Source organism: Epinephelus lanceolatus, chromosome 19 (genome assembly GCF_041903045.1).
Source record: "Epinephelus lanceolatus isolate andai-2023 chromosome 19, ASM4190304v1, whole genome shotgun sequence".
Classification (NCBI taxonomy): Eukaryota; Metazoa; Chordata; class Actinopteri; order Perciformes; family Serranidae; genus Epinephelus; species Epinephelus lanceolatus.
In genome coordinates, this window is record NC_135752.1 from 27,538,305 (window position 1) to 27,553,707 (window position 15,403).

At 39.7% G+C, this 15,403-nt stretch overlaps 1 protein-coding gene across 18 annotated transcripts in view; it reads left to right on the forward strand.

The window, feature by feature from the left end:
• tcf4 (transcription factor 4) overlaps window positions 1-15,403 on the forward strand; it is a 305,044-nt gene that overhangs the window by 245,589 nt on the left and 44,052 nt on the right. For all 18 annotated transcript variants that reach the window (XM_033646555.2, XM_033646557.2, XM_033646554.2 and 15 more), the window contains 4 exons: window positions 3,188-3,293; window positions 5,764-5,912; window positions 8,065-8,212; window positions 15,261-15,331. In XM_033646555.2, the coding sequence (XP_033502446.1) occupies window positions 3,188-3,293; window positions 5,764-5,912; window positions 8,065-8,212; window positions 15,261-15,331 (474 nt within the window). The remainder of the gene's footprint in view (window positions 1-3,187; window positions 3,294-5,763; window positions 5,913-8,064; window positions 8,213-15,260; window positions 15,332-15,403) is intronic.

Consider the following 15,403-nt stretch of genomic DNA (forward strand, 5'->3'; position numbering starts at 1 on the left):
CTACTCAGATATCCTGATTGTTGTGGTATTTGTTGCTGTCTCTGCGTCTTCCCGTGAGGCGTGGTTCTGAGGAAGTAAACGCAGTCGACACCAGGCTATTCTCTGGAAATGAGCAGTTAACTGTCTACAACAAAACACTGTGTACTTGATTTTGGTGATCATCTTTAGGCAGCTATTGGCCAAAACGTACTGGAGTTGTGTAATCCATCAGATTAAACATCAAATCTGACTTAATTACATAGTAATGCAGTTAAAGTACATATTAATTTGGAATGTTGGCGTCCCTTGCCATCCCATACATGTATGGAAACTAAACGATGTCTCAAAGCTCAGCAACCCTATTGGATGATACCAGTGAGGGTTTTTTTTTCTACAGTGTCACACATGGCAACTATGATGAGGTAAAGCTTAGGAAAATGTCATGGTTATGGCAAACTATGGTTACAGAGATCACACCTGAACCTGAACACACCTAACCAGGATGTTGTGTGTGTGATCAGAAATAAAAGAAGTAGTGGCTGTTTATCAATTTGGATTGTTTTGGTGTGAGTTGGTGTGAGATTGTTGGAGATATCGGCTCTATAGGTGTCTGCTTTCTCTCCAGTATAATGGAACAAGATGTCACTCAGCTTGTGGTGCTCAAAACGGCAAAAAAATAACATCTGTAAAACTCAACAGCGATGTCTCTTTCCAGAAACCATGATCCGGTTACTCAAGATAATCCACAGACCTTGTTGTGAGCAGTTTCATGTTGGAACTATTTTCTTTCTACTGAAATACACCTGCCAACCGTATCACCGTGCAGAAGGAAGCGTGCATCTACTGCTAGCTTGCTAGCATCACTGAGCTAGCTAAAGTTACAGCTTAGCCTAGGAGGAAGCCGTTAATGTTATGTCTTGCACTATCACGAGCATGGGCCTCTCATCCATGAGTAGATGCACTCTTCCTCCTGCATAGTGATACAGCAGCTGTTTTTCGGCAGACAGAAAATATTTCCAACATGAAACTGCTCACAACAAGGTCTGTGGAAGCAAATGCAGCGATTGTAAACCAGCTTAGACTGTAATTCTTCCTCCAACCATTTGCAAGCCCAGCTTTTTGCTGCAGAAAAAAAGGTATGAAGCACAGATTGAGTGTTAAAGTTGCGAGAGTCTCTCAGATTCCTTCTGTAATTCTCTGTATGGTCACATTGTGTCCTGAAGATCGTTCACCTTTAAGGATACGGGATAGTAGCGCAAAGGAAATAAGATTTTTTTTCCTCGCTCAGAAGTAAAGCTGAAAGATTGAGCGGAGAAACATGCTTTTAGTGATCTGAAAAAAGGTCAGTTTTTCGTTTGACAGAAACAGTTTGAGGCTGTTTTCTGTTTTTAATCATTTCTCTTAGGGAGTGTGGGAAGTGAGATGATGTTTTTTATAATGCCCCCAAGTGTTGTTTTTTTCTTCCATCTTTTTCTTTTATTTCTTCTGTCTGTGTTTTATCATCAGATTTTCTCTTTACGACATCTGTGTTCCATCCGTATGCAAATGCTCTAAAGTTAACAAAGCAGCCCATGTCTTTTTTAGGGGATCGAGGTAGATTAGGTGTAGCTGTGGCGGAGCGGGTCTTTCATTTTGAGTCAGTGGGAGAGACAGAGAGAGGGAAGAGCACTTTCAACAGCTGTTCCAGGGTTTGCGTCATGCGGCGCAAGCTCGCGTCATGGCTGAGTGTTCGCACGCTATGCACACATACACACACAGAGGCATGCTGTGGGGACCCCCAGTCGAAGGCATGACCAAACACAGGCATTGTGTTCTCATGCAGCCGCTGTGTTGCTGAGGAAGAACGTCACCTGCTTTGAGTGATGACAGGCTGCTGGTTCTGCTCGCAGTCTCACGTTTTACTGCATGTTTGCTGCATGACTGCTGCGCTGCTGCCCCTCCGAGACGAGTCTCGCACAAAGTCACCGCTTTGTTCCTCTTTTAGTCATCAAACTACTCTGAATGAGAGGGGAGACGAGGAAAAATTAGTCAGAAAATATGTCATTAGTCTTTAGTACACGTTGAAGCGTAAGTGGTGGGCACTGGAGATGCTGTCATTGTGGTTACCATGGTCACCATTGTAAATTTAATGTTGTCAATAGTATGGTTTGACAGAATTTTAAGTGTGCAGTGAATTTAGTTTTGCAAAGTAAAGAAAAAAAGTTTTCAAATGTTATATGCTATATGTGTGTGTGTGTGTGTAAAGATGTTTAAATATTGTTATGCTTTTTAAAGAAAAAAATAAATTAAAATAAGCTGAAATATTCATAGATTTTTTTATATTAATATACATAGGATGTACTATATATCCTAGGTTGAAAAAAAATTAAATATATATATTTTCAACGTTTTTCTTTTTAGAAGTATAAAATTATTCATCTAAAAATTATGAAATATATGTAAAATAATTTTTCCTCTTTTTAAAGAAATGAAAAAATGTAATTTGTATTATTTAGAAAATGTAAAACAAAACAATTTACAAACTTTATTTACATAGCTTTGCTAGGTTAGAAAATAAAAATAATTGATTAAAAGTGTGTGCAGGTTAAAAATAGTGTATATAGTGTATGTATCAGAGAAGTTTTTATCTTTTTGTTTTTTTTTTAAAAAGGTTAACTTTAAAAAAAAAAATACAGCATCATAAAAAGTTCTAAGCTTCATTAAAAAAAATTTAAAGTGTACAAACTTGCCGCCTAATATAAGCTTGTTTTATAAATAAGCTAAATAAGCACATTTTGTACAAAATAAAAGTAAATCTATTCAATATAATCTTTTAAACTTATTTTAAGATAAATGTTATAAGTTTAAAACCAGTGTTCTTTATTTTTTTGGCAACCAAAATATGTGTGTATTATTGACAAACTGATATTAGTAATAGAGTAGAGCAGATTTCTTTTAGTTTGAAAAGAAAAAGCAACGAGCAGTCACCGCTCAGGAAGTGTGTTCTTGCAGTCAGGTGAAGAAGGGGGTGATGTTGACGTCTGAGTTAACGAGAGAAGTGTCAGTCATCTGTTCAAACCTATTTGAGATGACGTCTGTCTGAAGCTAAGCCTCGGCCCGCTGAGCCTCAACTTGTGTTTGGCTGCGAGCTTTCGATGTGAACAAGTTGTTTTTTGATCAGAGCGCAGACTCCTGAGTGACGATGTGTGTTTCTGTGTTTGTGTTGCAGGTGTACGCTCCGTCTGCCAGTACAGCAGACTACAACAGGGACTCACCGGGTTATCCCTCCTCCAAACCTCCCAGCGCTGGCTTCCCAAGCTCATTCTTCATGCCAGGTACTCATGCATGCACACACACACACACACACACACACACACACACACACACACACAGATCCGTCCCATTCCTGAGCTCAATGTGGATACTGGATCACAAACGATGTGAAAGATGTTCTCATTCCAAAATCCTCTAAAGATTTGAGTCGTACATTTTATTTGTTATTAGAACAGCTACCCAGATATGGTATTTGTCTATTGCTGGAGCGAACAATAAAGACAAGGTTTTTGCTTGCAAACTTTGAGACTGATGTGAACGCTGCTTTCACATTAAACATAAAGGTGTGACACTGCGCAGAACAACACCTTTACTTTCAATTGAGTGTGTGGCTGTGTTCTCTTGATGTGCAAAACACACGTCTAACAGCATTCATTGACAGGAAGTAGAAGTCAGGAGAGTTAATTTTGTACATCTCTGAACTTCAGGAAATATGTAATCTTGTATCTGTGAACTCAAAAAACAGCATGCACATCCAAAAACGATAAATACTTGGGGCTGGACAGAAGAACAAATACAAAGATACAAAAACAGGTCCCAGCACCAGAAACTGTTCCATTTGGAAATATAATTGTATCACCACATGTGACATTTTGGGCACCAGCCCTTCATCAGACATGAACAAGATAAGGAGACACACTTCTATATATACAACCAATGGTGGTCGCCCAACAGATCATGTGATAACACATGTAGCTATACAGAAACAGAGCACAACACACTGCTAAACCAGTACAAAATTATACCACAAGAAGTGTCACCTCACCATGACTGAAACATCAGGTAAAAAAAAAATGTCATAATGACATGCAAATTCAAGGTGACATTGTAGAAGATATTTTTATAATTCATATACATGTTAAATTTTTGGTTTGAGTCCAAGGTGTGAGAAAGAATAGCATCAGTAACATTGTTAACACTGTGCTACATTACAGAGAAATACAAAACCGTACTAATGAACCTTCATTAATATAGGCCTATATTTTATCTACAAGTGCATGTTAATGACGCTGTCGGCAAAGCAGTAATGATTGTACTAAGTGGCTAATGGGCATGTAGCTACTTCCATGTTTCAGATGATACGTCATGTTTGTAGTCGACCAATGAAGATGAGTTCACATATCACCTTGGGTTCGTCCTTCACCTACTCAAAATGATCCCACACTTTGGATTTCTTGACCGACATGTTATTAACTAGCCTGTGGAATAACCGCAGGTACTAGCCCTGGAAATTAACTCCTGTCTGACTGCTGAGCGTGGACACTCCCTGTGTCTGTTCTTTCAAATTAAATTCCCACATGGTCCAGTTATACAGGTTTTAATTTATTTTGACAAGGCACAGCTCCTAATAGTTCCTTATGAACATACACTAGTTTAAAGGAATACAATACATACTGCAAAATGTATATCAATTACTCAGCGCATTTGTGAAGGAAACTTCTGCATGCCACCAGGGTGAACGGAGAATCCAAAAAATCTTCATGAATTTAAGTCACAGACTACCATGCTTAACCGCTTTATCAAAACATCTGTTTGCAAACTCTCGCGCAACTTCTGCAGTTAAATCCAAGTCTCATTTATCAAGTCATGTGCTCAGAGCTTCACAAACACATGCAGTTTTGCTAAAACATTATGATTTAAAACATCAGTACAAACTGTCTCATGCTACCAAGTAGCGTGCCGAGGCACACGTGCATTTGAGCTCAAAAGCATGCACGTGCTCATGTATGCTCAGGGGCGGAAGTGTTTTACATTGTAAAGTTTAGTGAAAATGCATGTGTTTGAGGAGCACTGAGCATAAATGAGACTTGGATTATACTGTGTGACAGTTTGTAAATGGATGTTTTAATGCAGTATTGTTTTTTCTGGATTCTTCTTTCACTGTGGAGGCATGAAAGAAAAATGTTTTCTTAACAAAGTCAATGTAACGCGGGGTGATAACTGATATACAAATGGTCATGTTGCGGGTGAAGTATTCTGTCAGTGTTCATGTGTGTTCAGACAAAACACAGTGACTTTTCACCATGTTTTGATGACATAAATCGGACTGCTGGGGAGCGTTTTGTCTGTTTATTGACTGCTCAGATTGATTTAAACCCTATATTTCCCCCCAGACTGTCTCTTCCCCCCTCTCACCTGGGGGTCTTTCATGTTTATACACACAGACGTGGATAAAAGTCCCAGAAATCAAGTTTGTCCGGCACAGTTCTGAGTTAACCGGGTTATTCTTAAACCTGAAGAAGGAAACCAGGTGTCCTATTTACATGGATGTTTTCTGAAATCAGGTTGCAGCATAAAGTGGGTCAGATTACCAAACTGCATGTAGACAAACTGAGTGAGTCACAGGAAGGTTTGACAGCACTGAGAAACCTCAGTGTGTCTTTACCTTACAGCCTGCACGGAGAACCAACTGATCTCAAACCAGCATACATCACATGTACCTGATTCTTTCTCTCTGTGTCTCCCTATCAGACGGTCACCACAGTGGCGATCCCTGGAGCAGCAGTAGTAGCAGTATGAGCCAACAGGGTTACCACGGCAGCATGCTGGGGGGCGGGAACTCGGCCCATGGCCCCGCCCAGAGCTCCTCCTACTGCGGGATTCACCCTCACGACAGATTGGTGAGCAAAACTGTCACTCACAAAGTATGCAAACACCAGGGTCTGTACAGGTGGTACTTCCCTCTCAGGAAGTCATTCCATGGATTAAATGTAAAGACTTTCTACAACATTTCATACTTTAGCTGAAACATTTCAATAGCGCCCATGTTAGCGTCTACGTTGGTTTTTTGGGGGGGGTTTAAATGGAAGACAGTGTTAAATACATTTTGCTGTGTTCAGGAAAAGCTATCGAGAGTCAAAGGTATGCCCCCAAAAATGAAAAATAAAAAGTAATAGATTATTATTGTCACTGTGAGGTATAAATGAAATACGTTGTTTGTTTTTTTTTAGGCAACCCAGTCTCACTCGGAAGTCATCGAAATCCGGTGCTTGGGCAGTGACTTGCAATGTCAGACGCTGATAAAAAAAAGCTGTCCTTTAACTTCGGCATGATACGCTGCTGGTCGCTGTTATAGTTTAACAGCGCTTAGCAGCCTCAGAGGGAAATGTGTCAGGACAAGAACAAGAGTTAAGGTGGCAAAAGTCAAAGTAGGGCAGATGCGAGGGGTGGTGGATGGGTCCAGCAATCACTGACTTTCACTCAGGAGCGCAGCATTCATGTCCTGTAGGATTATAAAGCCAAACCCTGTTCTTTTTCCCTAAACCTAACTACGTGTGTTTGTTGTTGGAAATGTCAATTTGCAGTGTTGTACCGACGTAGTGCTTTTATTCTGAAAGAGACTGTATGTAGACAGTCAATTTCCCGTGAAAACAGGAGTGTATTTTGAAAGACAACAATGCATGTAACAGGCAGAACCTGACATAGCGTCCCAGAACGTCAACAACCAACGCACCCAGGGTACCTTTCATGCCGTATCTGGACGTGGAAAATCCATGACCAAACGTCAATATGTGACGAAGTCAGAGTGAGAATGTGTTGTTTTAGGAGACATTTGAGCTCTGGTTGACCTCCTTCTTATATTTTGTCATCAGTATTATTCAAATAACTTTTTAGAAATTGTTTGTACACTTGTGTTATGATATTTTAACTGTAAAAACTAAACATCTCCTCCTAGAATTCATAATATTACGGTGTTATCTGTATGATAAAAAGTATATTATCAATATATTTTGTATGTAAAATGTTTAAAATACAAAGGATAAATATTTTCGTTCATTCCTGACCTTGAAATAGTAATTTATCTGGAGGAAAAAATAAAGATTTACATGCTTTTCCCGTAACTTTCAACTGCATCTCACAAGATCATAACATGGCCATAATAAAGCCAATAAGAGGACCTTGAGTTACGTTTTTTATTTTTATTTAATAGGAGCAATAACTTCACAGCTGTATTCTAGAAATCATAGTGAAGGGCAAGTTCGAAGATGAATGTGGTCTGAGCAAGGGGGCTGATAGTATAGGGTAGGAAGTAGGGAAGGGGCCATTGTCTCCGCCCTGCCGGATTGTATACTTCTGGCCTACATTCGTTTTAAGTCACGGATTGCTGGAGTGATCCTATCACAAGATGATCTCTACTTCTTTTATTGGCTTGTTTATTTGGCTTATTTGTGTTACCTGAAGCTTAATCATTAAAGAATAAGGTAATTCTGCCATTAAAGGCAAAAACTTCAACTGAGTCATTGTTTGACCAATCCTGGAACCCACTGCTTATCATCTGACACCAGTAAAGCCTCTGGGGGCGAGGGCCATTTTTCGGGAGATCAGGTGTAGCCAGCAAATATCCGAGCTAAGACTTCCTCTTCCGTGTGCCGGCTGTTTTGGCTTATCTCTATAAACAGATATTTACATATGACTGCAGACACATTTTTAAAAAGCTAATATAAAGCTATAATGTCAGACAATAGCCGATGGTTTCTGAGACTGCATTTCTGTATCCCACGCACTCTGCCTCTCGACATGGACGTATTACCTGCTGTTCAAACGGGATTGGTCAGCACTATTCTGACTTCAAATGGAAACCAGAACACTTCAGATACACTTTGGTTGCTAATCTGTCAAAGGTCATTAGATGGCAATTCTTTCAAACTAAAGCTCTCTTTACTTTCCAGTGTTTATCACCACTTCCTTTTACTTTTATTCCCCTCCAACGTAATGTTGTAGTTTGTTCTTTTCTTCTTAAAGTTTCATATAGTTGTGTCCGTTTCTCTGCAGAGCTACCCGTCACACTCGTCTGCAGATATCAGCTCCAGCCTTCCTCCTATGTCCAGCTTCCACCGAGGGGGAGGGAGCGGGGGAGGTGGCAATCACTACAGCACCGCCTCTTGCACCGCCTCAACCAACGGCACAGACAGCATCATGGGTAAGACACCTGTGTGGATATTATGTCTGGAAGCAATGCGTAACAAGTAATGGCGTGCTTTGTTTTTAAAATTGAGTGAAATGATTTTGGATGATTGATGCTTGTTGATGTGACCTGGTTCCTATCAAGGGTTAGCCTCACTGCTTAACCCACTATGGTCACAAACTCTGCGGATGAAGCCATCAATCCAGGCTCAAATATCTTTCAGTTGTTGGATGGATTACCTTGGAATTTGGTACAAGGTCACAAGAGGATGAATCCTATTTACCTTGATGAACTGCTGATTTATTTTTTATTTTTTTACCATGAGGCTGATTTTTGTGTTTTAATAAAATGTCTTTACACCTATGTACCTATCCACACTTGGTACATGTGTTCATGTACCGCTCTGGATGAAGTGTAATCGCTCTGGTGATCCTCCTGACCTTCTTTCTAGCACTAAATACACAACCCTGATTCCGAAATAGCTGGGATGCTGTGTAAACTGTAAATAAAACAGAATGAAATGATTAGTAAATCGTTTTTAACCTACATTCAATTGAAAACAGTACAAAAAGTTTGGACAGGAGCTTGTAAGTGTTGGGTAACTGAGGGCACTAATTGTTGAAGTTTTGAAAGTGAATTTTTTTTTCTTCGTCAAGATTTAAAGTCTGTGCGGAAGAATGGGCCAGAATCCCATCTGAATACTGCGACAGATTAGTTTCTTCATACAGGAAGTGTCTTGAAGCTGGCATTGCAAACAAAAGCTTCTCCAAGTATTGAATAAATTTCAGTTTGCGTGTTCAAAACTTCTTTCCTGTGTCATCCCACTTTATTGCGCATCATTTTTATGGATTAAAATGTTATGACTTCTTTATCTGTGTAGTTCTGTTGAGTTAATACCAAAGTCTGGTACAAATTTCATGTGAATAGTTGCATTTGAAATCTGTTTATTGAAAAAATGTTGACATGTTGAATGCTCATTTCCCCCATTGTAATTCCAAAAAGGATTTGTCTTATCTTTTTATGTATGTTTTACACAGCGTTCCACACGTTTTTGGAATCAGGGTTGTATTACAAATTAAAGGGGAACACCACCTAAATTGAGAATTCCAGTATGTTATTTCCATGGCCTAGGAAAGTTCAATTCATATTTGTGAACATGAGCTACTCTCACTCGAAACCAGAAACTAGAGAAGGAAGTCTCAAACTTGTGAGCTGTTCTGTAGACAATGAATGGGAGACTGTTCTTGTGGACACACAGAATGTTTATTTCTTTCTTTTTTTACCCAAATCTTTTGTAGTGTTCTCAATTCTGAAACAGAAAATGTACATATACCCAGAACATAACCCTGGGGGTTCTCAGTGTCCTCTGGAACATCTGTCCCAATTCATTGTCAGTGGAGCATCTCCAGACTTTATATCCTATCACAATAAGTTTGCGTTTTAGCACACTAGCTTTTGGTTTTGGGAGAGAGTTGTTCATGTTTATTGATGTTTTTGGTCTGTCTTAGTCCAGTGGTTCCCAACTGGCCCAGCCACGGGGTCCTCAGTCATTAGTTCACGGTCCACACAGTTCAGTACATTCAGCATCTCTCTATGTCAAGTAGCAGTCCGTCAGTCACTCACTCTACAGCAGGAAACGGCACTTCAAAATAAAAGCTCTGTGCCGGAAATTCACTTTCCTTAAAAATGAAGTGTGTTTTTTACAAACTTGACATGGTTGCGAATCACTTGCAGTCCATTCAGAATGGACTCGCAACTCACTAGTTGGGAACCACTGTCTTTGACCATAGAAATAACATATATAAATTTTGAAAATGGACGTCATTCCCCTTTAATGAGATTCCCCTCAATGCCTTGCTTTTATTTGTGTCTTGTGCCAGTTATAAAACATTAGCATGTTAACACATTAAACTAAGATGGTCAACGGGCTAAACATTACACCTGCTAAACATCAGCATGTTTGCTAACGTTAATGTTTAGCTGGAAGCACTGATGTGTCTAAGTACAGCCTCAGAGAGCTTGTTAATCCATTTATAGTATGTGATCACTGATGTGAGGCCACATGTTCATGTCAGGGTGTTTTTTAATTATTTGAATGCCTATAAACCAGTTATTTTTGGGTTATGGGTGACAGAGCTGTAGACTTAAGACTGCAGACTTGATTCAGACTTAAGTGACAACAACGGGGACTCAAGACTTGACTGCTGACTTTGATTTGACTTTGAGACTGCACTTAGCGCTTGACTCCCCAAAGACTTGACTTTTCCCAAAGACTTCAGCAGTCTCTGTTGTGTGTGAGCTCTCATTATTATCATAAACCATCTGCAGCACCTTTTACTCATGGACAAGATTAATTAAGTGTAAAAGTAACTGATCATTTTGATGTTTTCATCTTGGATTGATGACTTGGATGCACTCGCTGTGTTTGTGTTTTGACTTTGGAAAACCAACAGAGGAGCTACTTGAAGTCACTACTTAAAAGACAACATTACGGGTCCTTTCTAGTCAAAGACCACATTTTAATTTACGGCCACATAACCGGTGATAACTGTCCCCGCTGTGATTAGACTCAGATGATTTAAACCACTTAAAAACCGAACGTCAGTGTCAGGGGAGAAGGCGAGCAGTCAGAAACTGAAGGTAACTGAATTGAGAAAAGCACTTGTACTCCTTTTTGGCTCGACCTTGACATCACTGACACACACACAGACACACACACGCACACACAGCATGCCATATGGACCCTTTGCTTTGAGTTCCATAGAACAAATAGGACAGCAATAAGAAACAGATTGAAAGTTTGTTTTCATGGGAAGACAAATCCAACATTCCACAAAGATAGCACACACACTCCCACACACACACACACACACACGTGCGCGCGCGCATGCACACATACGCACACGAGCCCCAGCAGATGAGTGTAAACACAACATGAAGCTAATAAAAAACATGCCGCTGTTGTTTAAATGTAAACTCATGATACACGTGTGTGCACACATGAACGCTTAAACAGGGACGCACAGTGTTTACAGCCGTTTCTCTGCATTGGTCTGTGCGAGTAAACAAGTGGGTGAGTTGTCTTTACAGAGAGCAGCAGCTGTGGTCACTATGGATTCATGTCAGTTGCAATTGATTTTAATAACGATCACTTAAACATTTTCTCTATCAACAAAATAACAGTAAGTCCAGCCAGCTCTGTGTCGTGCAGCAGGTGGCGCAGCCTTAAGGTGACTAAGCTAACGCACAGACCTGTTGGCTAGCTCGAAAGTGTTGGCAGTGTCTATACCATGGTTGAGGCATTATGTTTTCCAGTTGTCTCTCCTTCTATTTGTCCAGTGTTATCTCAAGAATGCCTTGAGGGAATTTTCTCAAATGTTGCAAAAACATCCACTGCGACTCAAGAATGTAGTGATTAGATTTTAGCCTCATAAAAAACAATTTTGGCCATAACTCAAGAAATCGTAGGCCAGTTACTACAAAATCTCACAGGGAGGTTAAAATGATGAAGTGATGGCATTTTATATCCATAAGGTCATAGGTCAGCTTCTCTGTGACATCATAATGTTCTAAAAAAAAAAAAACATGTCTCAGGCCATTATTCAACTCCGTCACTCAGGAACTGAAGGGATATTTGGTCAGATGCAGAATTTGAGACACTAATCTTTGATTGAAGTCACTTTTTACTTTAGTTATTCATTTTTTACTGTTGTCTGACCAGCAGATTAAGTGATAATGAAAAATAGTTACTTCAGTGGACATTTTGATTTTTTTTCTTCTTCTTTTTTCCGCAAATGACATGAATCCATCCTGACCCCAGCTGCTGTTTATTTAATTGAATTTGATTTTATTTTATTTTATTTTATTTTATTCTGTTTTATTTTGTTTTATTGTTGTTGTTTAATTTTTATTTTATTTTCTGTATTTTTTTATTTATTTGTTTATCTATTTAATTGTTTAATTATTTATTTATTCATTTATTTTTGCATTTATTTATTGATTTTTTTCGACACATTTCCCTTTTTTAGCTCACGGAAAATATTTAATTCTCAAAAGAGAGGATGCAATGTCATTTGAAGTCCAGTGGCTTGCAGCTTGGTCATGTACTCCAATGAACACCACTGGTGGGAAGCTGGTGAGGGATCATGTCCTCATCACTGCACCACCAACTCCAGTTTCACAAGATTTTGAGAATGCAGTGTGTTTACTCTGTATACATGTTAGATTAGTATACTTTAAAAAAATCAGCATGCATCCTAAAAAAAGAAATGCCCGAGTTACTGTTGTGCTGTTGATGGTCCAATAATGCAATGCTCACAGGAAATAGAAGAGTTACTCCCAGCTGCAAAAAACAATTGTGCATGGTGATGAGACAGCTCCAAGAAGGAGAAAGAAACAATAAATCTTCATTTCCTTTTGATACATAAGGTTGAAATACATTGATCAATTGTTTAACTGTAGAAACAGTGTTCTATGAAAACTAGTAATAATATGTAATACGTGATTGGAACACAGCAAAGGAACTGCAGGGCAGATGTACATGGATATTTTAAGCATAGAGCAAATGAGTAAATAAAAAATAGATAAAAATAAAACTGTCCCAATTAAAAAAACAGATTTAATAACAATATGATTTTGCACATAAGACTTAAAAAACAATACAGAATAAAATGACAAAACATTAGTCTTTGATGGACACGGACAGAAAACCTGAAAAATCTGTTTCATCTCCTGAATGCGCTCCTCCTTTGCAGCTATAAGCTCTCATTTATGAAAAAGATTTTCTCTTGCACATGTTCTAAATTATGCGTCAAGTCAGGATACAAGTGTGTGTGTGCCTGTGTGTGTATGTGTGTGTAGCAGTAATCCCTTGGATGGTTTACTCGGCCAGTGGTATGGCGTGAGTGAGACATGAAGCTTTAACCCCAAAACATATGCTGCTTCCTGTCTCTCTCTCTTCTCTTTCTGTCTCTGTCTCTCTCTGTCTCTCTTTCTCTCTAACAGCTTAAAGAAGTCCAGTCCTGCCAATTTCTGTAATGGAGTCATTTGCCATGAAAGGATGTGTTTTTGCTGCACTGTGTGTGCGCAGCATGCGCGTGTCTAACTTGTGTGTGCGAGCGTAAACTTTCCATCTGGGATCTGCTATCAGGAGAGATGAGCTGTGAGCATGTCTCTCTGCCTCAGTGTGTGTGTGTGTGTGTGTGTGTGTGTGTGTGGGGGCGCTCATCTGGTCCTGTGAGGTCACTTCCTTCCTCTCTGGCCTCAGTGCTCTTCAAGTGTGTGAAACAGATTTAGTTCTATTGAAGTCCAGCATTCGCACACACACACACACAAACACATGCTGTCAGTCAGCAAAAATGTGGATAAATGTAGATGTTGAACGTCAGCTCCTATTGAATTCTGTCTCTCATTCTTGTCACATTTATTGGCAAGGAGCCTGATCACACTGGCATTTATAGATTTGGAGCAAAGTTTCTCATTTCAGTTGTATATGCAGATCTGTTTGGATCAAGCAGCAACCTCTGAGGCTGAAAAATGAAGCCAATGCAGAAGTGCCAGCAACTGCAGTTCCTCTGATGGCCACTTGAGGCTGGCTCCAAAACAGAATAAATCCCCATAGACCCCCATGTTAAAATAGCCAACTTCACAGCAGAAATAAACAGGTTTACAGCCTGGTACAAAAAATGGTTTTGGTCTAGTTGCTAATTTCAACATTCATGAAAACTGTATGGGGATGAATTGTCCCGAAGGCCTAAAGCTATGCATATTTAAGAGGGGGGCCGCTTGAGTGACAGGCTTTCTGCGAGGTGACGCTACAGTCTGTGAATCAGATCCAACCTCGCTTCTCCACAAGTCCAACCTCTCGTCCACATATCGTCATTTCTGGTTCTTAAAAACCAAGATGGTGACGTCCGAAATGCAGATCCACAGGCTTCAAAACAGGAGTCCTCAAACCAATGGGTGACATCACAGAAGCTATGTTCATTTTTTATGCATTGTATGGTTTGAATTGGGCTGTTTTCGTGCACTGTTTGTATGTACACCTACGAAAAGTAATGCACCAGAATTCATACATAACCCACATAATAATTAAGGCTGCAATCACGTGACGAATGTGAAGACTTTCCCCCAGGAGACCTGTGTTTGTGTCCCATGTAAAACCAGTGAATGTTATATACTGTTATACTTAAGAGTTCTTTTAAGTACATAAGTTTACATTACATGTGCAATAGGACTCTCACAGCACCGTCTTTAAATCGCTGCCTTCAGTCATTTCAGTGAGGGGAAGGAGGCAGAGGGGAGACAGTTTCGAACATGGCAGTAGGGGTATGAAGCAGTTGCATCGCATTCTTCTCCGTGAACATGCACAGATTTTGCTCTGCTGCTCAGAGGTTGCGTGTTGAACTCCTGTCAGTTGCCAGTTGATCGAATAGTGAGCATTGCAGAAGCAAAAACAAGAAGAAGCACTATTTGTTCAATATTATAGGAACCGTTGTGTGTGTTTTTTTGTCAGGTATTATGAACTGTTGTATGAGAAACAATGTCTGAATCCACGTGTGGAGCAGTAGTAAAACTACACCAGCTGACCATAGTTGTTTCACACCATCACATTTCATATAACTGTGCTCTGCCAACGTATAAACTGCTTCTAAAAAAGAGATGCATCATGGTCTACAGCCTGCAACAGACAGGAATCCATAGTACAAATCTCTTGAATTAATGTGTTAACTTACTCTCCATTGGACAATTATGTGCGAGCTACCACTCTTCTACTCCTTGTTTAATTTCCTGTGGTATAAGAAAAGAACAAATGAAGAACAAAAAAGAAACCAGGCACAACTGCTACACAGTGTGTGTATGTGTGGACAGAGAAGACGAATTCGTTAATGAAAGTAACAGCATTTAATTTTCAGGTGGATCAGTATTAATGAGAAGTGTTGCAGGTTCGAGTTTGGACTGGATGGATCTATGGTGTGCGAACAGGCAGAATAATTAATGTATGTCGTAACAGCATCCTTATTTACAAGAATACGTTAATCTTTTTGCCGTGTGTGTGTCACAGCTAACCGAGCGCAGAGCTCAGCAGCCAGCGGCTCTCAGACAGGAGACGCCTTAGGGAAAGCACTCGCATCCGTAAGTGCAGCACACACACACACACACACATTCATTCATGCACATATGCATGTGAGATACCTGTTGAGTATT